This window comes from Siniperca chuatsi, linkage group LG7, assembly GCF_020085105.1.
Source record: "Siniperca chuatsi isolate FFG_IHB_CAS linkage group LG7, ASM2008510v1, whole genome shotgun sequence".
Lineage (NCBI taxonomy): Eukaryota > Metazoa > Chordata > Actinopteri > Centrarchiformes > Sinipercidae > Siniperca > Siniperca chuatsi.
The window spans coordinates 26563605-26591395 of record NC_058048.1 but is presented as its reverse complement, the minus strand read 5'-3'; the positions used below and the strand labels follow the sequence as shown (position 1 = coordinate 26591395).

Here is a 27791-nt window from a genome sequence, read left to right as displayed (position 1 = left end):
ACCTAGTGACAGGAAGTCCTTAAACAGCAGCAGTTACTATTTATATAGTCCCGTTTTGGAGTAAACACACTGGCTCGCCCCTCCTCCCTCCAGCAGACACCCTACCGTTGAGGAATGCACCCATTCACAAGCTGGTGGCCATCTTGGAAGCTTGCCTCTCACTTCCTGTTTCCATGGATACACTCCAGTGCTACAGGAGATGATAAGCACTAACAGTCTCAGGTCCTAATCCTCTTCATCTAGCTCATTTTCTACATCACTTCATGCCATTCAGAATGAGCTGCAAAAGCCAGTTAGCTGCAACAAGCATCACATTTTTACGCACATAATCCCTGGATTCACAGACAGAAGCCTATTATACACAAAAGAAAAGAAATGCAGATACATTTGTTTTATTAATTTTTTCTTAGTCTAACAGCCAGAAAACATTCAGTCAAAGCTTCATTGATTTGTATGCAGACTACCAGTGACTACATATGAGAGCTAAGGTCATGCATGAGTCTGGTATACACATGTTTGTGTGCAGTGATGGGGCAGCTGTATTCTGATCTGCTCCTCCAGTGCTGCACCATAAATCACAAGGTCACCATGAGCCTGTGGGACCAGAGGAAACATCAGTGTTAAACAGGAATTATATTTCACTTCAGCCTCTTCCTGCTCCACTACTCCCCAGATACCCACTACAACCAACTCTTAAATGCTTTATCATGACAGCTTCACGTCAGTGCTGATTCGGTTGTTGGGGATGAGACCGGAACAACACGTCCGTACGATTTGGGAATCCATTATAAATCGGAGTGCATAGTAGCAGAACATTTTTCATGGCTTCACATCATGAGTACTGTTTAAAAAAATGATTGTTAATAGATTTTGTTAAACTACTCAAAAAATTATGTATTTGGATTACAAATACGTCTACTCTTTTAACAACATTAATGGTGGCAGGTGTTGCATCTTTTTACATTGTGACAGAAAAAAAAAATTATGCACAGGTAGCGAAGGTGTAGAGAAATTGTTACACACATTCTAAATCATCTAATGATGAGCCACAGATGCGCAAATAACTAACTATGGTTTAAAAATCCTACTTTTTGCAAAACTGTATCAGTATTGTATTTAATCTTTGTATAGCAATCGTTAATTGGATATATCCACGTCTTTACTATCAATTAGCTTTGGATCAACTCAGCTGGAACTGGAAGTGTACGTGTGAGAATATTTTACCATTTTATCATGTACTTTTTTTTTGCCTGACAGATCCCTCTGTGGATCAAAACAGCGCCACTTGTCTGTCTATAAATCTTAGGATCATCAAATCAGAGCTGCAAGTCCTACTTTTATTTCTGTTAATATTAACTTACCATAACATTTCTGAACTTTGCAGTTTTTCTTTTTTGTATCTGATATTCATTAAATACGACAAAGGAATCTAAAGGTTAACACATTATGATTTTGTGGTTTGTTAAAATTTGGTGAGGTCACTAGTAACTGCAAAAACTTTGTGTTAAACTCCTTGAAGTTTGACTTTGCTCTCTCCTTGGTTTGTTTCGTTCCATCACTGTAGGCATAGCAGTAGCTGTGTTTATGTGAATGGCTATGTATTGTTGAGCTGTGGACAACTTAGGCAAAACAGTGACAGTGTGAAAATTATAGTTTAGACAGTTTTATGCCATGTACAGTTCTCACAGAGGCATGATATCAGACTGGAGAAAGATTTAAAGATGGTCAGAGGATGTACACTGCAGTGTCAGGAGGGACACTCAAGATTGTTCTACATGGTAAAGCCCAGGGAGACGTGTGAATAAGTGAGATGTTACAGACTAATGAAATTCCCAGAGAACCTACGATGGATAATGTGATCCCACCACAGTGATGCATAAACCAGATGGAGAGGGGGGCCTTCAGATTTCTCTTTCTTTTACACATCCATGAACACACACACACAACCACAGGCGCATACTTGAACATACAGAAAGACACAACATACACACACACACACACACACACACACACACACACACACACACACACTTTGCACACACCTGTCTAAGCCATGAGATATACAGCACTCCAAGGGGAAATCCATTTAGTCTATGTTGTAAAATATTGTGATTTTTCTCACTCTCGTATATATTTCTTCACCTGCACAAAGTTTTACTTGTCTTAACTTATAAAAAGTTGCAAATAAATGTCCTTGTCTTAGCTCCTTCAAAATCATACATTTCTGTAATTGTCCTACTCCATGCCAAAGCACTCATGCCAAAGTGCTTATTCGTGGCATTTTACCCACTAAATTTTACCGACAACATCTGCTTTTAAGTAAATTAAGTAAAATTGGGTGTCACATCTGAAGCCTAACAATTAAGCTTTGGTATTTTGTCCTGCTGACGAATCTCCTGTTATCTGAAAGTGCCTTTTAATAGCACTGGGAGTCAGGCGTCCCTCCGGACCCTGCTGACAGAGTCAACACAACCCTGGGCTGCTTTGCAGGTCATAAACACTCTGTTGACAGTGGTCAGAGGCTTACTATCTCCAGAGCAAAGGACAGCAAGCGGGATGTACCAACTCCAAACAATCCCAGCCTGCAGATTTAGAACACAAAGCCCTTGTTAGCAGGTCTCCTGCCATTTCCCCTCATTTAAGCACAATCAAGCGTCACACGAGGAAAGTCAGTATTTTAATGTACAAAGTGTAAACTGCTGTTGTTTTGCAGCCTCCGCATGATCAACAACAAGCAACCTTGTTTTGGCTAAAAGTGTTGTAATCTATTGATAATTGATGTGGGCTGATATGACTAAGGAAACAAGCTTCATATCAGTTAAATTTAGGCCAGAGGTCACTGTTGCTTTGTGCGCTTAGTGTTTTTGCTGCTTCTGCTCTAAGTGAGCAGCTCACTGAAGCTGCTGTGGCTCAACAGTGTGGAGCTGGCAGCTCCGCACAGATAAGTGAGTATATACCCCAGGGGGCCAGAGACAGCCGAACCCTCAGTGGATGAGAAGTGTCTGTGCTGTCAGCTTTGGTTCCCAGCGTGGCCTCTCCTCCTCGGTCACCCCTCCCGCCCCCACTGAGCCCCCCCGCTCCCTCCACCCTTTGTGTGTGGACCCTGCACCCTGTGGACTCGCCACTCTCTGGCCTTTCACATGCGACTGTGTCCAATCACCCCGCTCACCCCCCTCTGAACCCAGAGCCTCCGTCTCCATCTCCAACCAGCTCCTGACCCTGAGAGGGAGAGAGAGAGAGAGATAAGGAGAGAGAAATGGCTATTACTGAGTTGAAGAAAATGAATTGCTTGTATTAAAGACAATCATTGAAAAAGTGGGCTGTACTGTCTAATGTGACATACTTTATAAAGTGTTTATAACTTGTTATTAGCGGTGGGTGATCTGGTCCAAAATAATATCACGATCTGTTTAATCACAATCATGATCCACAATCTAAATTGCAATCTTTTTTCTTAATTTTGAAATGCCCTGTAGACTATAGCCAGACTTGAAATAGTCTATGAATTTCTTCATTTAGGGGGCACAATGCAAATACCACCTATATTTTTTTTTAAATAGTAGAATTGTAATTGTAGTGTTAATATTAATAAATTAATAATAATAGGAATGACAGCTATAGGAAAAATAATGTCAGTATTAGTAACAGAGCCAATATCAACAACTGTAGTAGCAGTTGTCGAGCAGGAACCACAGATCCAGTCTCTGCAGCTCCGGAGGCTGAAATACCTGCTGAAAGCGACAGAAAGGAGAGAGGAGAGAAACGAGAAAGCACAAAACTATGGGAGAGAAGATGCCGAGTTAGTAACATGCAGTAATGGGATAGAAATGCATACACATAGAGAGGGAGAGAAGGAGAAAGGAAAGAGTTGCATCATGGGAAGTCTCCCGGCAGTCTAGGCCTATAGCAGCATAACTAAGGGATGGTTTAGGACTCACCCATGCCAACCCTAACTATAAGCTTTATCAAAGAGGAAAGTCTTAAGCCTACTCTTAAATGTGGAGATGGTGTCTGCCTCCCGAACTCACATTGGGATCTGATTCCACAGGAGAGGAGCTTGATAACTGAAGGCTCTGGCTCCCATTCTACTTTTGGAGACTCTAGGAGCCACAAGGTGAGGAGGATTCTGGATTCTATTCTGGATTTTACAGGGAGCCAGTGCAGATATGCTAATATTGGAGAAATATGATCTCTTTTCCTAGTTCTTGTCAGTGCATGTGCCGCAGCAGTCTGTAACAACTGGAGAGTCTTAGGGGACTCATTCGGGCAGCCGGATAATAAGGAATTGCAATAGTCCAACCTAGAAGTAACAAATGCATGCACTAATTTTTCGGCATCATTTTGAGACAGGATGTGCCTGATTTTTGCAATGTTACGTAGGTGAAAAAAGGCAGTTCTTGAAGTTTGTTTCATGTGGGAGTTAAAGGATAAAGCCTGATCAAAGATAACTCTGAGGTTCCTTACGGTGGTGCTAGAGGCCAGGTCAATGCCATCTACAGTAACTATGTCTTTAGATAATGTGTCTCGGAGGTGTTTGGGACCAAGTACAATAACTTCAGTTTTGTCAGAGTTTAACATCAGAAAGTTGCAGGTCATCCAGGTCTTTATGTCCTTAAGGCATGCTTGAAGTTTGGTTAACTGGTTAGTTTCATCTGGCTTGATCAATAGATATAATTGGGTATCATCTGCATAACAATGAAGGTTTATGGAGTGTTTCCTAATAATATTGCCTAGAGGAAGCATATATAAGGTGAATAGAATTGGTCCAAGCACACACCATTAAAACACAATATTGCATTAAAGATACACAGGTTTCAAAATGGTGATTAAAAACCTGAGTTTAATTTAAAATTGTAAACAGAAGCCAAAAGATAACAATCATAAAATCACACTTTTCAAATACTCACAACTCAATTGCACTGTTAACAATACGTCACCCAACGAAGAGCCACATAAAGTAATTTCGTCCAATCAGCATAGCCATCTAATTGACTACATCACTCTATTAGTTTGTTTACGTAGGGTGGATCCACTAGTCAATGAGGTTATGTGAAGTTTGGAAACAGAAGTAAGAGGACATTAAATACCAAAATGTCTACGATTTGCATGAAAAGTAGATTGCGGGCGCCTTAGATCACAATCTCAATCTAAAATCGTCAGATTGCCCACCCCTAATTGTTATTGTAATGGTTAATAAGCCACTTTATAAAGCAGTAACGAGACATTAAGTAAGACAACTTTTGGGTTGCCAGTTTGTGAAAAATCCCTTTGGCTGGTCCATATCCTCCTCTAATACCAGGCCTGCAGTTATACATGTTAATGAATCATTAATAAAGGATTTTTTTATAACCTGGGAATGGTTTGAAAATGAATGGAAAATGTATTAATTTAATAACTTATTACTTATCTAAAAGCAGTAAAATTATTTATTACATTAGAAAAACCCTTTGAAGAGAAAAAAACAATCAATACTTCACACAATGACAGATTATTGGTACCTCACAGAAAAAAAAAAGACAGCACATCTATCCAACTCCTGTGAGTGAAAACAGAGTTGAGGCATCCATCCTTCATCAGTCTGTCTCCACCTCCTCCATGTTGTTTTCCCTCCCCTCCTGTGTCAGAGGTTTGCTGGTTTGTTGGCTTTGGCCCTGACCGCCTGAAGGTCTGCACTGGGTCGACCCAGCCTCGGGAGAATTGGATCACACCTTCCATAGGAGTCAGCTGTCAGATGGTGAACTGCACCTGCTGTCTGAAGCAGGGTGGGCCCGCAGCCGCCACCGCCACCGCCCGGCCAACGCTGGAGCACATAATTACTGCCTCAAAGATGATTACACTGTTTACTCATGCCCATACGCACAACAGATGACTGTTTCACACTCACAGCGCCCTCTCCCCCGCCTCTCTGTGAAGGCGTTTCACCTAGTGATGAGGAAATAGCTGCAGCCAACCAACAGGTCTGATGCCAGAAATGACCCATAGCTATTAGCTGTTCAAACATCCCCCTCCCACATAACTTTAATTCAATTCAATGGGCCCAGTGAGAGCTGGTTTAATCTACAAGACACAGTGTACTCCGCTGAAAAAAAAGAAATGCCTTTATGGCTTTGAGGCAGTGTTGGGATTGAGGCTGTTTGTGCAGTAGATCAAACTATCACAGTTTTAAACAAAGAGGTAGATTTACTCACTGTTAATGAAGCTTTAAGTATAAACAATATAAACTTTTGTGGACACTTGGTGGACTGTTTTTATTCTGGTCTTGTTAATAAAAAAAGTCTTCCAGCAAACAGACTGTGCAGTAACAGAAATAAAATCAACCTTATCAGAAATTCTTGAAGAAGTAAAGCTATGTAAACACTTACATTCATGCATGTAGTGGATGGTAAAATCTAAACTCTCTTTAATTCAAATTTTCATCTTTAGTGTAAAGTTTCCCCTTTTCAGTCTGACAGAAGTTTTCATGACACGAATCCTTTGTGCTCATGTCAAACTGATGTCAGCTGTGAAGATTAAAGTATAGTGTTTCTGGAAGTATAATTAGTTATGTTTACATGGGTTTTCTTATGATGATCCCCTGCCTGAATGAGATAACAGTCTATTGTAGATCACAAATAAAACCTAGTTATTTTATCCCTTCCCTGCTTATAATGGTTGCTAAAACGTACAATGTTCAGTATATGATAACTGTACAGGTGAAATATTTCTTTTTAGCATTGAACAAATTCACCAAAAAGAGTACTATGTAGTGCTTTTGTATTTTAGCATGATATTTATTTTTGAGTTAGTTTTCACTGATGTCTTTTGGGTTTTAAAGATTTTTATAATGTAATTCTATATATTTGTCTGTCTTGTTTAAGAAATAAGTGTTCACTCTAATATTGTTATTCCTTGATTCAGTGTAATTCGTAGATCAATAAATAACTCAAAATTCAAACTTAAAAGAAAACAAGCAACACACATTTTTAGTTTTGAGAGGCATTGATTAGCTCCCTTATCCAAATGTGCATCATCAAGTTAGTACTAAACAAAGGGAAGGGTGTATTCAGGTGGGTTTACCTTCACATCCTGATAACAATAAGTCACAGAAGTCACACTTACTTACAGGTAAGTGTGCGCAGAGGAGGAAGAAGGAAGCTTTTTTTTTTTTCTCGTAGATTGTAAAACTTGTTAATGCACAGTCTATATGGGTAACATCCCCTCCTCCCTCTCCAGGAGCCGTATTGAGCTGTGGGGCTGGGACATTCCTGGTTTGACGACCAGCTTCGCCGCTGCCATGATTTGCTGAGCAATTCGACACTGGCTTCAAAGATGAGTGTGTGGAGGAGGCAGCGGTAGAGAGACGGAGACCGAGAACTGGGGGAGAAGTTACAGTAACGGGTTAGACGGGCAGAGAGAGAGTGTGTGAGCGCACCAAGCCGGGACGTAACGCTTTTATTCAAACACGCGGACTCCAAACTTCCCAAGAGAAAACTCTCCACTACCTCAACTCGAGTTTAGACCAGGGGGGAGTTGTCGCACCTTGGCCCCGAAGCCTGCGCTGCGGGTCTGAAAACTCTCTTTCCCCCTCCACCTCCGGCTGTTTTCATGTTCCTCCCGTCGTCTCGCACTTTGAGCCCGTGTCTAATGGAGGGCCCCGTACGGATTTGCCTCCAGAAGAATGCGTTTTGCTGCTAATTCACCCGACGGCTCGCAGCTTTTGCCCTCCTGCAAGAGAGGTAAGGAGGGACGGAGGGGAGGCAGAGAGGGGAGTCCAGGGCCGGCTGGCTGCCCGGCTGCCTGGCTGCCTGGCTGGGAGCGGGTTGGGGGAGGCTTCGGTGTGCGCACCAGTCCAGCTGGGCTTTTCTGGAAATAACAAAAAAAAAAAAAGTGACAGTCAAAGAAGCCGTGAGCTCCACGGTGCCGCTTTAATCTGTTTCCCAAACATTACCGTGTTTTCTTAACTCTGTATTGTGGTGAAAGTGGAGACCAGCGGCATGGAGTGGCAGTACATGCTCGTCTGTGTGGCGGTCTGGTAAACTGGGGCGCCCGTGTACGGAGATTAATATGTGTGTATATCCATTAATGAACTGCCCACGTTATAGACTATATGTACAAATGCATGTAGCCTACATTACATCTTACTCTAAATAATTACTTTTATACGTTACATTTGCTCTTTAACGTGCTCATTTAACTTCAACACTTGATTATTGAAATTTAATATATTTTTTCCACATATATATTTTCTAGATTAGTTTGTAGCTACGATGTGTCAGAATATGATGTTGTCGCCTACTTATAGTTTGGACTTTTTTGACTTCAGGTTACATCTTTGTTAGATTATAATCTGCAGACAGAAAAAGAAAATGCTCATACAGATGGCAGCGTGTTTGTGTAAAACCCTGCTTTCCTTTGCTAAAACACACCCAAACACACTCAAAATTAACAATATTATTCAGGAGTTATCTCTTATCTTTATGCATTCTGACAAAGCTCAGCTCTGTTGTCTCTGAGGTGAATGAAACACAAGGAAAGGCATACATATTTGTTTGGTAAACAGCTCTGGAACTTCAGATAACATCCCAGTTGAAAACAGATGGCCTGTGGGCTGCATCTCTGCTTTGAAAGGTGAAAGAACATTTTTAGAAATGGCAAATATGTCCCTCCTTTTGACACATTGGTGTCACAGTCATAAAAGTGAAAATGGACTGGGAATATGTGAAACATTACTTTGTTCTAAAGTTATACTTTTATTATGGATCCGCTTTAGGAGCCAACTTTCTGCCACATTTACCAGTGTGCAGAAACATGGTGGCTTAGACTAATATTTGAAGCTGTGTTTTTCTTTTCCTCTCTCCAAAGACAGAGAGCCTTTATTGTTTTAGATAAATCCCCCGAGGGTGTCATAAATGTTGGTTTGGTAAATCCATGTTCGTATTGCTCTAAAATTTGTGTGCACAAATCACTGTGCAAAGCATACAAAAACAGCTGTACCTACCTGCTTGAATGAAGGCGTCATTGTTTACTGATTAGGAATGTGCTTCTTCCTGATTTTTGATTTGGGATAAAGTATGAGTTTAGTTACACAAATGATAAAAACACTAAAGGCAAAAGGGAATCTTTAAAAAACAATTTAAAGAGAAAAGATGCAGACGGGTGAACGTAGTCCGGTGGCTCGATTTCACATGTTTCTTCAGAATCTCACTATTCTTTCAATGTGGGAAATATTCCAAAAACAAGAAAAAAAGCCTCATTAACAGCTCAGAACTGAGTGTGCATGAGCTTATTCTGCTCAGGTCTTTCTGTGTTGTGATCTGCACCGCTGCATTTGAGGAACTTTGAGGGTGACAACTAAAAACTTTATAGTTTTTGAGTCATAGACAGACTTTCTTTTGGAATTTTAACATTAATCCAAATTGTTGACATTGAAATGTCTTTTTTTAATGACAAATAAGTGAAGTTAGTTTTGTACTGTGTTATTTTTTGTAAAGAACATAATGCATTATACATGCAGCTATAAATGTAAGAGGCACCATAAATGTTGAGGATTATAAATATACTATCATTGATAATCCAAGATGAGAGGTTTGCTCGAGTCTTAAAGTAAAAAGGACGAGAGAGTAAAAGTGATAGTAATGATGCGGCTGCCGAGACAAGTTGCTCACTTGTTTCCCTCAAGTAATTTCCTCTGTCTGCTCTTCACCCCTATCATCAGAGCTTCACAGGGATTTTTGTTACATGGGGGTAACTCTCAGAAAACTGAACACTTAAAAGTTATCGAGAACAAAGTCTTGAATCCCTCTCGAATGCATGACATCCAGTCAGTGCGACACACATGGCTGCTCTCCGATAAAACACTTTCAAGTTCAAACAGTTGCTTGTGCATTGTTGCGTCGGTGGGGGACAAGAAGACACTTCCGATGCTTTTCAAATCCTTTCAGTGCTCCCCAATATTGGGTGAGCTTTTGACAGGGGCAGAGAGAGATTTGCTCTTTGTGTTCCGGCTCGGACACTGACGACGTTCACTTTAAAGGAGAAATCCTCCCTCAGGTTCTGATACTGAGTCTGCTCCAGGAGTTTTCTTTTTGTAAGGTGTTTAATAGTTTATTTTTTCTGTGACCACTTTCCTTCAACCTACCTTATTTTAACTTAATTTGCTCCATGATTTCTCACAAGTCCTTGAATACCTTTCTCCCTCGCTCTAACTACCTCTGCTTATTGGCTGCGTTGCACTCTGTTCAGTCTGTGGAGAAATTGGTTGTCCATTGTTGCTGAAAATATTTCAACATGGCATCAACAACAATTGAACAACAAAATAGACCCAGAAATCCAAGCTACATTAATAATAGCTGAACATAAGGACCAGTGGAGTACTTTTAGTATAACAGAGCATGTTGTTATTGTGTGGGATTTTCCCCACAGTAACTACGTATTGGGAATGTGATTGAATCAGACAACGGCTGAGCCTCAGAATCATTTAATTTCAGAATCAGCGTGTTTTTGTGACTCTTAAGGAAATTAATAAACCATTAGTGGCCCAGTTCTTATCAGACAGACCCAAACAAAGCACAGCTATGCCATTAAGCGAGTTCGAATAATGTTTGAGCCATTAGGGTGCTTGCTAATGATAAACACATGTTGCTGTAGGAGAACTATGTTAAGTGGGCAATTTGAATGTAAGCATGTGTAATGATACCAGCCCCTGCTCTCATAATGGCTCTCTTGATTTTTCTGATGCAGTAATATAATCACACAACCACATACGCTCCAAAAATGACGAATGATTGTTGAATAGTAGAAGTTGAGGTAACAGTTAGGTTTCCATAGTAACGATGAGGTTTTATTAATGGTAAAACCAGGAAGTTAGGTTGTATATGAGTTAAAAAGCTTGAGAAACCTTTTGTTAGTACTGATATGATTAGACAGTCAGTTAACTGACAGACAGTTACTACTTTCGATAAGCGATTAATCCTTCGAGTCATTAATGAAACAAAAAAAACTGCCTAACATTCTCTGGTTTCAGCTTCTAAAGCGTGAGGATTTGCTGCTTTTTTTCTGTCATCATTAATTTAATATCTGCAGGGTTTAGACTGTTGGTCAAACAAAACATGCAATTTGAAGGCATCACTTTAGGCTCTGGTGGATTGTGATCAACATTTTTCACTATTTCCTCACAGAAAATAGAATGAACAAAAATCGATGAATCAAAAAAATAGTCGACAGATGAAAATAATTCTTAGTTGCGGCCCTACTTTCAGTTGTTTCAGTGATGATAAGTGGGTGACTGTCTGTCAGAGGTGAGAATGGTGGGAGAGGGTGTGTCTAAATGGGTGACTAAAGTATATTTTGGGCCTTCCGTTTTCTAGGCCATACAGATTTGAGGCCAGGCTGCAAACCTCAGCCCTGGCCCTAAAGCAAATGGAAATAAATTTAAAACCTAAATCACAATGTGGTTTGGTTGTTTATTCGGTTTCACGTTGTCATTTGTCATTTTATTGCTCCAAAGGATCAACCATTTGGCTGAGAAAAATGTTTTGAGAGTCATAAAATGGGAGAAAAATCTGAATTTTTAGTAGCCACCTTATTTATCATCATCATCACAATATTTTGACAGCTAGAATTAAGTCTTACTAATTTTCTAAATCTCTGATGGCTAATCCAGTTCAGCTTCTTAGTATAATAAAGTAGAATTTAGTGGACTGTTGTATGGTTGACGTTTGACCCTCCAAGCAACTATTCCCAAACTAAAACCTGTCTTGTTTTGAATTCTTGACACATAACCCTCCTTTTACTCTCATTGCTCAGGGACTGAGTCATACTGCAGCTTATTTCCCATTTTCTAATGCTGGCCTTTACTCCGCAAGCTTCAGCTCCCATTCGTCAAGGACAGACCCAGAGCTCAGGCCTCATTAGATGGACAGAGGGGAGTTTTGTCAGCATGCCAAAGAGCCCCCATGTTCATGGAGCCAGGGGGTGCTGATTGACAACACCCAGCAGCCATGAGCAGGAGGTCGATGGGAAAGATGGGCAGGTCAGAGAAAGAGTTTGAGTTCTTGTGACTGCTGGGTTGGTGAGTGCACCCTGCAGCTGCAGCTGCAGTGCTAACAAAAAAGACTTTACTTTCCACCATCCGTTTCCCTCCCTAAATTTATTCTAGGAACAAGCTGTGAGTGGAATTGGATAAATTGAAGCCGTGTTGAAGTAGCCATGAAAGCAAACGCAGTAGCTGAAGGTGTCACTCGTGTTTATATGAAACTGTCATTAGTAACACTTCTTATCTGCTCTGAGCTGAGTCATTATTTTAACTACACAACACATATGTCTCTTAGTGGGACCCCCTCCCCATTTCTTCCATGTCCCCCTACTCTGACAGATGATCCAAACAGCCCGCCGCTGACTCGCTTTACTATGCAAGCATGTTACTCCAGCAGGTTACAGATAGGCTGCATGCTTCCTCCCGTACAACTCCTCTGAAAAGTCAAAGGTGAGCTGACTGTAGCCCGATGTATACACCAGCTTTCAACAGATGGTCGGATTGAGTTTCTATAAATTCAGAACCTTGAAGGACCTGAAACTGGATAATGACTTTCGAGAGATTTTAGAAATGAAATGAAAAACATCAGGGCCTAATTGTTAAGACAAACAAACAGTTTTTGGAGCAGCAGAAACAGATGTTCCAGCCAGCCACCGAAATGCAGCGGGACGAAACCGTACAGGCTGGAGATAGGCAGGGGGAGGAGGTCTGCTTCTTCTCTGAAGATGGTTTGTTTTCTGTTAATGTAATGGAAATTCAGGCTCATCTAAATATATGTCTGTGTTCTCAATATGATAAGGGAATGTAAACCAATACCACACACAGCGCTTTGAGGAAAAACACACTGTCCAGGCTGGTACGCTTAATGAAAATACCTCAACAGCAGATGGTTAAGAGCAGTTTGTGTGACACAGAAGGACACACTTTGATAGGGACCATGATTTTTACTTTTTAAAAGATTTTAAAAAACTATGTACTGTAGACTCGGATCAAATCTTATATACGTTGCTGGTAGACTTGATGAAAAGACCAAAGGACTACGACAGACTGCAAAGTACTTGTCGGCCCTGAGCCGTTTGAAGCACACTGCAAGTCTTTTATAGCCTTATGGTTTGAAGTTTGTTACTTTCTGTAGATGCCTTGCTCATAATCATTTGAGGGAGTGCTTTTTGGCTTGCGTAGCTACATGTGCCTTTAACATGATGCAGAACAAAACATGGAGGGTTTGACGTGGCATTTCAAACAATACTTGCCTCTCGCCAAAAACAACAATTTTTCTCATAATTGTCAAGTAAATACACCATGAGACCCATTGTTCCACAGCCTTGTCTCGTGTAGTTTTCTAAATGATTCCACCGCCCTAGGGAAGATTTCAGGGACTGAACTTCTGAACCGGACCCTTGCTGACAGCTCTCACAGCAAAGTATTTCAGAACATGCAAGGGGATTTTTTTTTTTGCATCCTCAGCGTCTTCCTGTTTGCAAGATTCATTTCTTTTTCCCTTCCTGAAACTGACCCTACTAAATATTCCTGACTTAGACCGTCGCGTCAGCGCGGGCCCCAAAAGTCTTTTCTTCTTGAAACTGTGAGCAACCACAGCTTTCTATTTCAAATGTTGAACCAATAAGTCACATCTGACATGGGTTTCTGCGAACCAGAATGTGTGTGCTGTTGAAAAGCCAGCGCAAGGATCAGCAAGACTATATTAAGGCAAAACTAGTGGCTGGCACTCCCCTCCGGCTGACAAACAGGCTACTTGTTTGAAGGGTTGTTTTCTCCCAGATCAGAGTGTGAGGCAGTGTGGGTACTGCTGCTGCCTGCCTCCAGACCTGTGGTTGTGGGTGCCATTTTGGGCCTTCCCTGCTCCAAGATGTAGCCCCCCAGGGAGCAATGGAACCCCTTATTTATAGAAAGATATTCAAAGTGTGCAGATGAATTTAAGTCAGAAGGATAAAACATATGGTTGGTCCAGCCTTCTGCATTGTTCTGGGATTTTTTTGAGATTGTAGCAGATACTCAACACACTGTGGGGTGTATTTCTGCCTTGTGATAGATGGAAACACATCTCTGGTTTGACTGACTTTAATCAAGTAAAATAAATCACTGTCATCTCTTTGTGGTGCTCTTACACAGTAGCAAACACACACAAACCTACACAAAGAATGCACTGAGTTAGCATACGCCATGGTTTCTGTATTATTGCTGTGTTTTGCTGTTGTCATGAGGTTGTGTTTCTCTTGGCGCCACCAGAGCACTATGTCATCTGCCAAAAGCTCTTCTCACCTCCAACTCTGCAGCAATGAGCAGCCTGGACCCTAAATATGTTGGAGAGGTTTTTACAATTTGACCAAGGGCCAGAAGTGGAAACTCAGATGATCTGTGTGTTGACGTATCACCACCAAGTTTGTTTTGTGATCACTCGATTGCCGTACAACAAGCGTGGAGTGTTACAAGGCAAGACGGATAAACATTTAGACAAACTAAATAAAGCATTTACACACTCTGTTTGGGACTGTATATTTATCTTTGGGTCTTCAAACTTGTACGTACAAGGGAGCTGGTTGGTTTGTTTGGGTTTTTACAAGAGATTTGTGGAATTGGTGAAGACTAATTATATTTTAACCTTTTTAAATGTGTTTCTTTTTGTTCTGCTGACTGGCGGTGGAGTTCAGGTTTTCGCAGGCGAGGCTTTCTGTCCCGCACAAGTGACAAACAAAGAAGAGGCAAACACCCTGAAAGTTGAGATTTATTTCTGGTTGGTTTTAAATACTGACTTAGCAAAACTGAGTTTCTTGTTAGCATCTATTTGGACACCCTGTCATTTTGTTTTTGTTGCACATGTACATGAAATTACATTATTCAGTATATGTTTTAGTTTGAAAGTACTTTTGGTCAGCAGCCAGGGACCTATCAGGAGGAGACTGAACAGAAACTGTTGTCTGCGTCTTTGCTGCTTGTTGCTGTAGAGACCCAGCCAGTGATGGAATCCAGGAGAGTTGGGGAGGGACGAGAGACTTCACCGACGGGAGAAAGGGTGGAGACAGCTGGATCAGATCACTGTATGCCCATAGTTCACAGGCCACACAATAGCATTTATAAAAACACAGATAGTGTCTCAACTCCCCCAGAGAAGGTGGACATTTTCAAGACATTTGGCAAACTTGATCATTTTTCCCCCCCTGCATCAACGTTTTTTCCCAGCATCTCTCTAATCAAGGCTGATATTGAGGAATGTGAATCTGTGGCGTCCTCTTCCTCGGTGCCACGGCTGCACAATCCCAGCTCCCCTCTCGCCTGGCGTGATGAATCACACTCTTGGCACATGTTGGAGATCAGTGTTATAACACACCCTGCGGGCAAGACGGTCTTCTTGTGCATTCCTCCTTTCCATCAGAATTACCTTTTCGTCTGAGCAGACGTTCCCCTGTGGGCTGAAAGGCCTGTGAAATCAGCCGGAAGGGCCCAGAGAGCTCCGACAATGGGGAAGGGTTGTTCGTTACGTGCGCTTTGCAAAAGGTCTCGAGGTGGCCTTGTATGGTGGCGATACCCGGGGATCTGTTTCCAGTGTCCGAGGCCGCTATTGAGTTTCGCCCCTGTGGTTAATCCTGCTGTTCAGGACCTTGGGAAACAACCGTACCTCCCCACCCTCTTGTCCCTCCCCCTCACAGATTCCCAGGAAAAACAAGACATTGCAGAACAATCTCCAATTAAGATGGGTCTTACATACTGTACCATTCAGTCCCCACTTTCTCTCCCTTCTGTCTCAATCTTTTACCTCCCTCCCTCTCTCTCCCCTCTCAGCTCTCGGTTTGTGTCCTCGGCCAACAAGCCTGGGGGTGGAATTAGCGCTGTCTCCCAGGTCCCGGCCCTGGCACTTTGGGAGGGTCGGGCTTTGGTGAACGGAGATCTTCGGGGGAGGAGGGGGGATGTGTGTCCTTAGTAAACAGGGCTTTGTGGGATGTGACTGTCTGATCCCCGGGGGCCTCTCCTTTCATTCCTCCTCTCGACTGATCCCACACCACGGCGGTGTTGCAAGGGCTGCGGCGTCACTGGGTGCTGAGACCCGCTTGGCCCCGCCGTCACCCTGCGCCTCCCTGCGATTGCTTATGCTCTGTCCTCTTGCAGACACACGCACAGAGAGACAGCAGTGTCTGAAAAGCAGACTGTCCTTGAAGATGTATCTCATTTGTCTTCTGCAGTCACACACAGTTTAAATGATTTATTGAGGAGCCTTGCATTAACTTTCTGCAGGATGTCAGGTTTAGACAAGGGCAGTCATTTTGTATTATGGATTGACTAAACCCCTTGAATGTGATTTTGTCATTGTAAAACAAAAAGGACCCATCTTCTTTCCCCTACTAATTCCTTTATTTGATTCCAAATCATGTCTCTCTTTCTCTCCCTTTCTTTAGCTCACTCCCCTTCCCTAAGTCTGTCCCACTTTTAATAATGTCTCAGTCTTTAATCAGACCAGTTAGGCCATACCAGAGGCCCAGTGTTAGTTTCCTCTGTGGGCTCACCCAGACCAATAGAAGAAGCCCATAATGGTCCCCTAGAGGCTCTTCTCTTGGGAGGCTCTGCAGTCAGTTTTGGTAGACGTGGATGCGCTCTCAGCCATTATCTGTATGTCTCTATCTCCGAGCCAAATAAAGAGGGAGGAGAAATAAGTCAGGGCTTGGCAACTTCTCACCTCCCAGTGAATGTTTCACCTCTTTATACCCCCATCTCCTTTTACTCCTCTCCCAGAGACCTTTTCTTTCTATTATCTCTCATATGCTTTTCCCCCATTTCCTCTCATATTCTTGTTTTGAATTTATCTCCCATCTCCTGTGTGTGTGTGTGTGTCTCTTTCTGTGTGTCCGTTGTCCTCTCTCTCTCTCTCTCTCTCTCTCTCTCTCTCTCTCTCTCTCTCTCTCTCTCTCTCTCTCTCTCTCTCTCTCTCTCTCTCTCTCTCTCTCTCTCTCTGTGTGTGTGTGTGTGGAGCTGAGGAATGTGTGTGCTGCAGATCCTCTGTCCGTGAGTTGTGGGGCGTGTGCAGACAGGTTTGGGGTATAGCATGTGAATCAGCTTCAGCGCACAGGTCAGATTAGACCATCATACCAGAAAAGACTTGTTCTTTCTCTTACACCCCACTGCTCCCTTTCCCTTAACATCTTTAACCCGAACTCTGAGCTTCATTCAGTTCCAGGCATTTCTCACAATTCTCTCTTTTTTTGATAATCTTTTCTGATTTGTTGGATTTGTACCACTCTGGTATTGATTGTCGGAGTAGTCAGGATTGGTCCCTGTTATCGAATCAGCATTGGAGCTGCTTCATGTTTGCTGTTGGCTTTTATTCAGCTGTGCAATCTTGTGAAGTGGAAAGGCCAAGCCCCCTCTGCAATCAGCAGCACCAGTTGTGACCTGTTCTTCCTCTGCCCTCCAGGTCTTTGATGCTCCGCCGCGTTGCTTTTGTCCCTGTTTACCCAATATCACAGAGATATGGGCCAGGTCCATATGCGGGCAGATGGGACTTTAAGTAGTTTCTGCAGAAAGGAGGCCAAAAAGAAGTGCAGGTGCTAACCCCCCCACAACTCAAACCCCTTTCCCTTCCCTGAGGGCAGCCTGTCAGTGTGTTTATTTTCTCCTGTGTCATCACCAGGGATCCCTCTTGTCTTACAAGGGGATATGTGGTGCTATTCCTGTGTCTGAGTTTTGTATTACTCCCAAGATAGATAAATAAAGGTGCTGTCTCTCAACAGTATATCTCTACTATGGATTCCTCTGGAAGGGAACTTGACAGATAAAATACATAAAAAACTGAGTTACAAAGGCTGAATGAGGGACACGAGCTGTCTAAGAAGACTGCTGTTTTTTCTCGCCTTCACACACTTAAGCCAGGTGTCAGTCAAACATTTCCCAAGCATACATGGGTCAACCCCTACACCCAAAAAAAATAGGAACTTTTCCACTTGAACTCACTGACACTATCCTCCATTTATTTTCATAAACTGTCCCTGTGTCTGTATATCAGCTTTCAACTGCACAGAGTCTGTTTTCTACGTAGGATGTCTCTTCAATTCATAGCTGGTCGATCCTGCCTGAAAATGGCCATGCATCTACAACATAAGTGCAAAAACAGAGTGTAACACAAGATCAGATATGGGATAGGAGTTGGAAATCTGGAACACAGAATTTTTTTCCTTTAAGTAAGTATAGTCTGGAGTTTTGAGAAGAAGAGCAGAGGAGTGAGAGAGCGAGCTGGTCGCAGATCAACATTGGACCAGAGGATATGACTCTCAAGCTGATCAGACTTCATTTGACAGGGACTTCCCCTTGTCAAAGGGCCACTCCAGCTTTTGTCTGGGCGTCTACGCAGGAGGAAGCAGGACTTGCCTTTCCATGCAGCCAGTGCTGCCAGCATCAGGACGATTCTCTGTGATGAGGGATACAAGATATCCTCACAGTGTCTGTCTCCGCTGAGGCGGCTTCATGGTGGCGGATGTCAAAGGAAAGCCAAACAGATAAGAAGCAGGAATTATGCCCCTGTGTTTCCTTGTTGCGCCAGATCGATGGGCCAGATAGGCAGCTGTGTGTGTGTTTACACAAGGGCACCCAGTTGGAGCTGTAGTGCCTAACTGCTACACCCGTTGGGAGGAAGTAACTGGTTAAAATAAGAGAGAGAAAGAAAGGTGGATACAGAGAGAGGGACTTACAGAATCAGCGCCAGTTTCTCATCATACCATATACCAATGAGCCTGCGCTTGGCTGTGCATTTTTATAGTGCTGTTGTTATTATTGTAATTATATATCATTATTCCGGCACAGACAGAAAGATAGTTTCCAGTGATGACATGGGGCCAGTGTGCAGGGCCTGTTGCAACTCGTGGGATGGAGAAATGCTAGCCTGCAAGATGTGGGTTTGATCTGCCTGAATGAGCATGCACACACTTAAACTGGAGCCTGAGATGCAGAGCGTAGACCACATACATAATGTAGTATGTTCAATCATAAAGTCAAAATTACAGCTGTTCATTGTTGTTGTTGTAGCAATTCAGTCAGAATCAAACTGACACTATTGAGAAAGCAGCATGACTGTTTTTAATGTTTCTTTTGTGTGTGTGTGTGAAACAGAGAGAGCTGGAGATGACCTCTGGGGGCTGGTCCAGGGCCATCAGACACCCGCTGGTTCACCCTCTCTCTGCTCTTCCGTGACCTTTCACCTCAGGGTGAGAAGGGGGCGTGAGCCAGGAGCTGGGAGAGTTTATTATTTCCTGTCTCTTCTCTTCTCTCCTCCTCCTCCGCTCAGGATGCACTCTGAGAGAGAGAGAGAGAGAGAGAGAGAGCAAGATGAAGAGAGTGAGAATGAGTACATGGATAAAGCATCTGTGTCTCGTTGGTTAGAGGAACAAACATCCCACTAGCAACACTCACAACTAGTACTGAAACAATTAGTCATTCAACAGAAAATTAGGCGACAATAGTTTTGATTAATGGTTTGGGTCATTTATCAATTAAAATGCAAAACAGTTAGCTTTTCCAGATTGTCAGATGTGAAGATTTGCTGGTTTTCTTTGTTTCATATAATTGTAAATTGAATGTCTTTGGGTTTTGGACCGTTAGTCGGACAGAAAATATCAATTTGAAGAGGTCACCTTGAAATCTAAGAAATTGTGATGGGCAATTTTCACCATTTCTTTAGAGAAAAATAATCAACAGGTTAATCAATAATGAAAATAATCGTTCTTTGCAGCCCTATACAAAACTGTTAGTGTTACACCGTTACTGTCTTCAGAGGAGGCTAAACAAATTGACCTGCTTGAGTGTCGAGCAGATGAAACAATGTTTAGGTTTGAGAATGAGGGTTAGAAACCTATTCAGCTTCACTGATCCCACCCAGACATCATCCTTTTAATTTGACCCACCCCTCAGCCCCGGTCGGCCCTTCCGCTAACGTCTGCGAGCCACCGAAGCGCCAGTGTGAATATCACAGCTGGACAGCCATTGTCCATCCGGCCTCAGGCTCAAACCCTGGTTACCAACCAGGAACCTGGGATCAAAGCTTGCCCGGATTACTCTTAGAAAAAGGAGGAGGAGGAGGTGCCGCAGTCAGAGAGGGTCAGGTTGAAAAGGATAGAGGAATGCTCCTAATTACTTGCCCTCCAGTGTGTCTGGGCCTGTACTTCAGGCTACAGTGAACCTATGAGGAAGCAACACAGTGTGACAAGAGAGTGATATTAAGAGTGAGGCGACAGTCTCTCCACAGCCACTCCATTAGCGGGAGATCTCAGCGGCCCAGTGGGAGAGAGAGGCAGGGGGCAAAGAGGCTGGACATTCCAGTCTCTGTGGAGACACTGAAGTGGGTGAGAAGAGGGGTCAGAGGAGAGGGTGGGAGGTGGAGAGATCAAGGAGTGTGTAAAGAGGATGTGTCGTGAAGATTAGAAGGATTGTCGTACAGAATTCATTTGGAACCTAATAGATTTTTTCCCCCACTCAGATCCACCTCTGAAATCCTCCTCCAGCTTGTTTTGTCATTTGTATCTGTCTCACCTCTTCTATTGCTCATGCAGATGCTGTCATGTTTCCATGCAGAGCTCTGGTTTGATGTGTTTTTCCCCTCTTCTGTGTGTTGCAGGTTTGCTCAACAGAAAAGTGTGTGCACACTGGGCAACACGACTGCTGGCAGGGGTCAAAGTGCACCATGGACAGTGGCCTAAGGGTCCTCCTGTCCACTGTGCTGTGTCTCAGCCAGTACCTGCTTATCAGCTGCTCATGTAAGTTGTTGTCCTACTCTTAGCTCAACATGGATGGAAGTGGTGAAAAACCACAATTATTTTTATATTAACAATGGAGCAAATGATTGTGTAATGTGAAAAGTATCCCTCTCTCACCAATTCACCAACTCTGCAGCTTTAAGCAGCTTTCATTCATGCATTCATTTTCTAGCAGCATGGCTGCTGTTTTTAGCAAAAAAGCTCTGATAAACCTAATGTACTTTACCTGCCCAGCACCAAACGGCAGACAGATTAGTTGATGAAGAAAGTGGTACTTATAGCCGCTAAAGAGCCAGATATTTTTCTTAGAAGGCAACCATGACTCCAAATAAGCTTGTTGTGGAGTTTCTAGCTCCCAAGTGGCCAAAAAATTAATTATTGCAAAAAGTAATAGTTTGTGTCTAAAAGTCAAACTTAATCAGGAAAATTGATAAAGACATCAGCGCTAGCCAATGGTTTTAGTAGATGTTGCACATTTAAAGGATCAGTTCACCAAATTACAAAAAAACTATTTCGCACTTACCTCAAAGCCATGCAGATAGCTGTTTGTCCAGGAGATAGCTATGTGTCCATTGTATTGTTCTGCGTGGAGGCAAAAATATATCTGCATGAGAATATGTGTTTTGTAATTTGGGCTAATCAACCATCTATAATAAAATTAGTGATTCAAAATTCCAAACCTGTTTTTCTCTGCTCCTGTCTCCTCACCAGCTCAATATCCCTCTTTCCGTTCTGAGCCTGCCTCCTTGGTTCAGAGTCGAGGCTCTGTTGCTCGTCTGCGCTGCTTAGTAAGTCCTCCTTCAGCTGTGGTTTCCTGGCGCTTCAGAGGCCTTCCTCTGGACCAGGACACCCTGCCTGGTGTGGAGCTCACCAAGGACTCCCTCACCATCTCCTCCCTTAAGCCCAGCCATGTTGGCGTTTATCAGTGTGTGGCACACTTAGACCACGGGCCAGCCATCGCCAGCCGCCACGCGCGTGTGGCCATAGCAGGTACGGATGCAGGGAATTACCCTTCTGTGCATACTTCTACTCACTTCAAAGCAGGGGGGGAAAGAAAGAGAGGAAGCTGCCTTGAAAAAAGGAAGGCCATTTTGTGAGTGTTGAACACTTGGAAAGAATGTCTGTCCTCGGCTGCCTGCTGCTGAGTGGCGAAGGGGAAGGAAGCAGTAGGAGTTTTTTTTCGGGCACCCTTCCAGATGCCTCTTGACCAGCATCCTTAATGAGCCTTGGGCTTTCCTGTGTGGTGTGTTATGTTCCTGCTGGGATGCTGCTTGCTGTTGGATACTACACTAAGGGATTGACCCTGATCTGGAACTGTATCAGACAGAATAGAATCACACACTGCAACAATAAACAAACCCAGTGATCCAACACAAACAGCTCAACTCAAGTAGCTCCATTCGCCTTTGTTCTTGACTGTGCTGATATTCAGCACATATTAAATGTCCAATATTCTGCACATGAAGTGAGTTTAACTGAAGGAGTCTTCTTTTTCTCTATCGCTGCAGAAATATCAGAATATGAAGATGGCCGACGGCGGTCATTATCAGTGCAGGAAGGCAGCACTGTTCTTATAGAGTGTCCTCTCCCGCACAGCGTCCCTCCAGCCCTTCCTAGACTAAGAGTACGAGGGGAGCGGATAGAAGTGTCAACAGGTTTGTTTGAAACCAGCAAATAAATGTTTCTTTTTTGGTTTCTGAATCAGTTCTGAATGCCTTTCACTAGAAGTTGGCGATATGATGATATAAACTGTGAAACACTAGAAATTCCAAGATTTGCTACTTGATACTATTTATGCTGTTAATATTTCTATCTACACAATCTACACTATCTTGATACTGTGGAAGTTGTCCGTGCTATTACTGAAACGGTTTTCTTCTCTTTTCAGATGACTATTTAGTTCTTCCGTCTGGAAATCTCCAGATTATCTCTGTTTCAGCCCAGCACCAGGGCATGTATAAATGTGGTGCATTCAACCCCGTTACTGGGGAAACTGTCATGCAGCCTCATGGTACTAAGCTATCAGTGAAACGTAAGTCTGATGACATTTAATTTAAGATTCAGAATCTCAGCTGTATTTCGATATTTATCGTCTACTAACGTGGTTCATTTGTTTGTTTAGATTCAGACTCCGCCCGCTCAGTGCAGATAGTTTACCCCACTGCCCCAGTGACTGTTTTGGTGCAGCAGTCACAGCCGCTGACGTTGGAGTGTATCGTGTCTGGTAGTCCTGCACCAGCAGCCAAATGGTTTAAGAACGGTAAAGAGGTCACACCAGGGCCTTCTCACCAACGACTGCACAACAACCTGGCATTTGTTACAGTGATGAGGAGCGATGAAGGGAGTTACACCTGTGCTGCTGAGACCGAGCATGGGACCGTGATCAGCGCTAACTATACTGTGAATGTTCTTGGTAAGAAAAAGACAAGAAAGGGTGGTGGGGATGTGGGGACTGTTTGCAGTAGACCTCGTGGAGATTTTAATCTTTCGGCCTCTCCTCCACAGAGCCTGTGTCTATCACAGAGGGCCTGACCAACCAGCTCGTCTCCCTTGGCTCCTCCACTCGTTTTACCTGCGTAACAAAAGGAAACCCTTCCCCAAATATCACCTGGTTGTTCAACGCTGACCACATCACCCCATCGCACCGCTTTCAGATCTCTGGATCCTCACTTGTTATTACAGACGTGACACCACAGGATGAGGGCATGTTTCAGTGTCTGCTGGACAACGGGATTGGCTCGGCACAGTCATGTGGAATGCTTACGACGCAGTCAGGTATATATCAATTATCTTAAACTAATTTGTTACTTGGCTTTAATATGGAGCTATCTCAACTCAGCTTGTATTAGTAATAAATAAATCTTTTAACCCACTGAATGCCTCAAACCCACTGAGAGCTTACAAAAAGCAGGCAACAAGTAATGAAATGCTCAAGTCATGTTTGGGCAAAGAGTTTCTTAGGGGGTTATGGGTGTTAGGGGTTATTTTCATTGTTGATTAATCTGTCAAAAATGTTTTTTGTATATTAAACAATGAATCAGTCTATAAAATGTCAGAAAATAGTGAATATGTGTGAGTATTCACAGAGCCAAAGGTGACGTCTTCAAATAGCCTATTTTATCTGTCCAAAACCCAAAGATATTCAAATTACAAAGTTTAAATCAAGTGTGTCCTCACAGAGCTGCAGTATCCACGCATGGCTTTTTTGCTTGATAAATGAGTTAACCGATGATCAAAATTGTTGGTTAAATTTCAGTTAAACAAGTATTCAACCTTCCTGTTCCCCTTTAATTTCCCTTTTCGTAACACTCAAAGCAACATAAAACTGGATCCAGTGCCGCATTGCCACTGTGTAACACTTTGAGATCATCACTAACATAACAACATGAGTTTGTACGCAGCTACTGGAGAGCTTGCACAGCTCAAGAGTTCGCAGATACAAAAGGGAGCAGTTTGAGAAATGCCACATAATTGTAAATTGTTAAATTGTTTTGCTAGTGTTGGAAAGGGTTAAGGCATCTTACTAGGCGGGATCTCTGTGGGCCTGCACATACAGTATCTGCAGGGAGTCCTTGCTCTTTGAGTGTGAATGTGTGTGTGTTTTTCTGAGGGCTGGTAGGAGAGGCTTAGCCAAGGCCGCCCTCCTCCTGAGCCTTGAACTGAGCTTGAGCGTGAGAGTGAGCTTTGTGCACGCCGTCGGGGATAAACCCCCGGACACTGGAATGTAAGGAGTAGCCGTGGAGGGTTATGACGAGGACCAGACCACCCAGCTGTCAACATCATACACAACTGCCTTTTATTTATTAATACATCACAACCCTCCACCTCTCTCCTCCAAGCCTCCCCTCTTCTCCTTCCCCAGCCGCATAACGCCAGGGCCCCATTCCTCAGCTCGCCCCTCTATCTGCAGAATGATTAATACAGCTACATGCGGTACATAGGGAGTACAAATCAGACAGGATCAGGCGAGTTCACTGCAAAACATTTGCTCCCCTTCCACAGACCACAGGAAGAAGAATGAGATTTAATGTCTTTTGCTGCAGACCATATTTCTACACAAAAACAGAATATGAAGCTGATAAGCGAGAAATGCCCTGCAGAGGTAAACACTCTGAGGTCAGTTTATGCTTGGTTGTTTTTTAGGTACCAGGCACTGGAGCTTATCGAATGCCCTTTGCATTCAAGGTAAACAGTGTCATTGATGTGTGTAGTCTGCTGTTGTAATTCATCACACAGAGAAATCTGAAATATGTTTGGTTTTCTGTTTGGTATTGTTGTTTCCGTCACCATGACAACTCCCTGCTTTTATCTGTTAAGTGGGATGTACCACAGGGGAGATGTGGGGTCCTTATTCTGTCATGCGATTGGCTGTTACCTCCCTGTCATTCCCATCAACACCCAATGTGCTCCCCTGCTCCTAAATGACAAAGCTAGCAGCCCCGCCATAGCCACAACAAGTGCTGAAATGACTATTTGATCAGTTGATTGACAGAAAATTGTGATAATCCATTAATATGTTATTTAATGATCCAAAAAAGACATCATCTTGACATTTTCTAAACCAAATGATGAACCGATTAATTGAAACAACAAATCGCTAAATTTTGTATGTTGTAAATAAAAATAAGCATTAGTTGCAGCCCTAGTCAAAACTCCCACCTCCTCAGCACATCAGGAAGGACCTATTGTGACATCCAGGCAATCAGTCAGGAATACAAAAAAAATATATTCACTTGTCCTCCAATAAGCTGAGCTCTGTCCAAACTGCGGCTCTTGTCTCTGCTGGTAATCCTTCTTGATTTACTGTCACATTTACTCCCAGGTGTGTGGACTGACCTTTTTCTGGGAAGGACCTGGCATTGAATCTCTGTCCAGGTGTAGTAGCACTTACTCAAGATATATCACTCCTCTCCATAAGGATGGTGAGGACCCTGTGGCCTTAATTGCCTCCTCCTGTATCAGTGTGTTGGAGGAGGAGCCCCGGCTGTGGTTAAGCTATGAGTCAGAGCTGTGGAGAGGCCAGAGTGTTGGAGGGCAGAGGGAGGGAATGAGCAGGAGAGAGTGTGTAGGACTGGATGTAGTGCTGGGATCTGATTCTCTCCGGTATTTTAATGGTTGGCGTGTGGAATGTGTGGCAGCTGGCCACACTCCCAGGATCAGGTCTAGTGTTACCATCTCCGGGCCTGTTTGTTTTACAAAGTGAACTGTTGCCGCACACAAAACAGCCCGAAACTGGACCCAGGACCCTGCAGTGTGCCCCTGTGGCAAGCCTTGCTGCTTTAACCTCCTTATTCACTTGTTTAGGTTTTAATATTCAATTATGGCGCTCTTTGACCTCAGTGGTGTGGCTCAGAGTCGAGCGGTCCCTGCTCTTGCAGGCTGTGCTCAGTGTCCTCCAAACGTCTGTGAAAAATTCCACCCAAGCTCTGCCAAACTGGTGTCAGCCATAATAAGGCTCCCAGCTTGCATGATTTGCCCAGGTGGACCGCTCTGGCTCTGGCAAAGATTTAATGAAAAAAACAAACAAAGCATGATTATGTAGTGCTGCAGAGGTCCAGGTTTTTCTTGTTATTTTATGTAGATTAAAAGGCTTGTTCCAAATGTAAAACTTTCCAGCACTGGTTGTCCTCTGTGGACATGTAGGGCCACCTCTGTTAGTCACTGACTGAGTATCATTGTTGCCATTGCTTCAGCTTTTATTACATTGTGCTTCTTCCAGTGACGAGTGTCCAAAACTCAGCACAACTTAGATTCAGGCTCTAAGTAAATACAAGAAATACAGTATGTTAATTAGAATTTTTTTTTTATCTTGCAGTGTTCATATATGATTCATCAGTTACATTTAGAAATGTGATGCAAAAATTTGACATTATCCATTTTAGAGCTGAAAAATGGATTGCAATATTAACTAAATTTGATTGCTTGTGACTCCCAAAAGGTAGTAAGTATTTGTTATGCATAATCCCAAAAATTAAATGGATTTAATGTCTCAGCTGCTGCCCTGAAATAAAAAAAAATCTTGTCTTATTTCAGAAATTTAAAATGAGTCTTTGTGAAGATGTTTAAATTTGGAGAATGTTACCCAACGAGGTTTGCACATTTCCTCTAAACACAGAGACATTTTTTTCATCAGTTTAGTTTTATCTAGACAAAGAAATGTTTGTATAAATACTACTTTTCACCAAAACGAGACAATTGATTGCATTTTTAACTAAAACCTCTATGAGAAGCTATTTAAAAAGGAAGAATCCTGAAAACAGTTGTATGCACATTTCCCATCTAAGGAGGAATAAACAAGGAATTTTGTCGCAGTTTGTTTTTATCCCAGCTTTGTTAAAAGTATTGTGCATCTGACTGAACTGTGATCTGATTGTTACAACCCCAGATATATTTTTTAACCTTTGATTTCTCTCCCTGACAGATCCGCAGCTGGGCTCCACTGCTGGTGTGCTGCTGGAGGCTTCACCATCGCTGCACCCCATGCAGAGTGACGAGGGCCACGAGCGCTTCCTGACCGAAGACGAAGGCGACACGATCAACCTGCCAGCAGACAGAAGTGCTGACCGTCCTACCCCAGAGGCGCCGATCATCATCAGCCCACCTCAGACTCACAAGCCTGATGTGTATGACCTGGAGTGGAGAGCGGGGCGTGATGCAGGGAGTCCAATCAACGCCTATTTTGTCAAATACCGTAAGGTGAGTGAAAAATACACGCTGCCATGTTTCACTTCTTTCTTGCCATTGTCTTAAAGACAGAGTTTAGTTATACCGCAAACACATGACCGTTTTGCATAAAACAACTGAGAATGGGCGAATGTAATTTGTACATTCAATAAAGAAGGTAGGGCCAGGACCTGAATTGACTGAAGGCGTGGTCATTTTCCTGTGTTTGCTTCAGTAATAACCTCACTCTGACTATAAAACTGCAGCGATACTAGTTGAGACTTTGTTGGCAGCGGGACTTAGTTTTCTTTGAGTTGGAAATTGTGACATAAATCTCACAGGGATTGTTTCTGAGGCCGTTC

The 27791-nt window shown here is 42.9% G+C and overlaps 1 protein-coding gene and 2 long non-coding RNA genes across 4 annotated transcripts in view; 1 reads left to right on the top strand and 2 right to left on the bottom strand.

The window, feature by feature from the left end:
- Positions 1 to 229: 229 nt before the first annotated feature.
- On the bottom strand, positions 230 to 6870 carry LOC122879002. The gene is made up of 3 exons (XR_006378606.1): positions 5499 to 6870; positions 3170 to 3219; positions 230 to 594 (listed from the first exon to the last, which is right to left on the bottom strand). It is a non-coding gene; the product is annotated as an uncharacterized LOC122879002 (long non-coding RNA).
- Positions 6871 to 7292: 422 nt separating this feature from the next.
- cdon (cell adhesion associated, oncogene regulated) overlaps positions 7293 to 27791 on the top strand; it is a 32029-nt gene continuing 11530 nt past the window's right edge. Inside the window, exons 1-9 of one of the 2 annotated variants that reach the window (XM_044202605.1) lie at positions 7293 to 7715; positions 19127 to 19221; positions 20628 to 20766; positions 21478 to 21756; positions 22275 to 22421; positions 22655 to 22798; positions 22889 to 23179; positions 23272 to 23541; positions 27188 to 27462. In XM_044202605.1, the coding sequence (XP_044058540.1) occupies positions 7658 to 7715; positions 19127 to 19221; positions 20628 to 20766; positions 21478 to 21756; positions 22275 to 22421; positions 22655 to 22798; positions 22889 to 23179; positions 23272 to 23541; positions 27188 to 27462 (1698 nt within the window). In that variant the 5' untranslated portion in view covers positions 7293 to 7657. The remainder of the gene's footprint in view (positions 7716 to 19126; positions 19222 to 20627; positions 20767 to 21477; positions 21757 to 22274; positions 22422 to 22654; positions 22799 to 22888; positions 23180 to 23271; positions 23542 to 27187; positions 27463 to 27791) is intronic. The other variant, XM_044202606.1, reaches the window with a different exon arrangement.
- On the bottom strand, positions 19113 to 21585 carry LOC122879003. The gene is made up of 3 exons (XR_006378607.1): positions 21447 to 21585; positions 21290 to 21348; positions 19113 to 19309 (listed from the first exon to the last, which is right to left on the bottom strand). It is a non-coding gene; the product is annotated as an uncharacterized LOC122879003 (long non-coding RNA).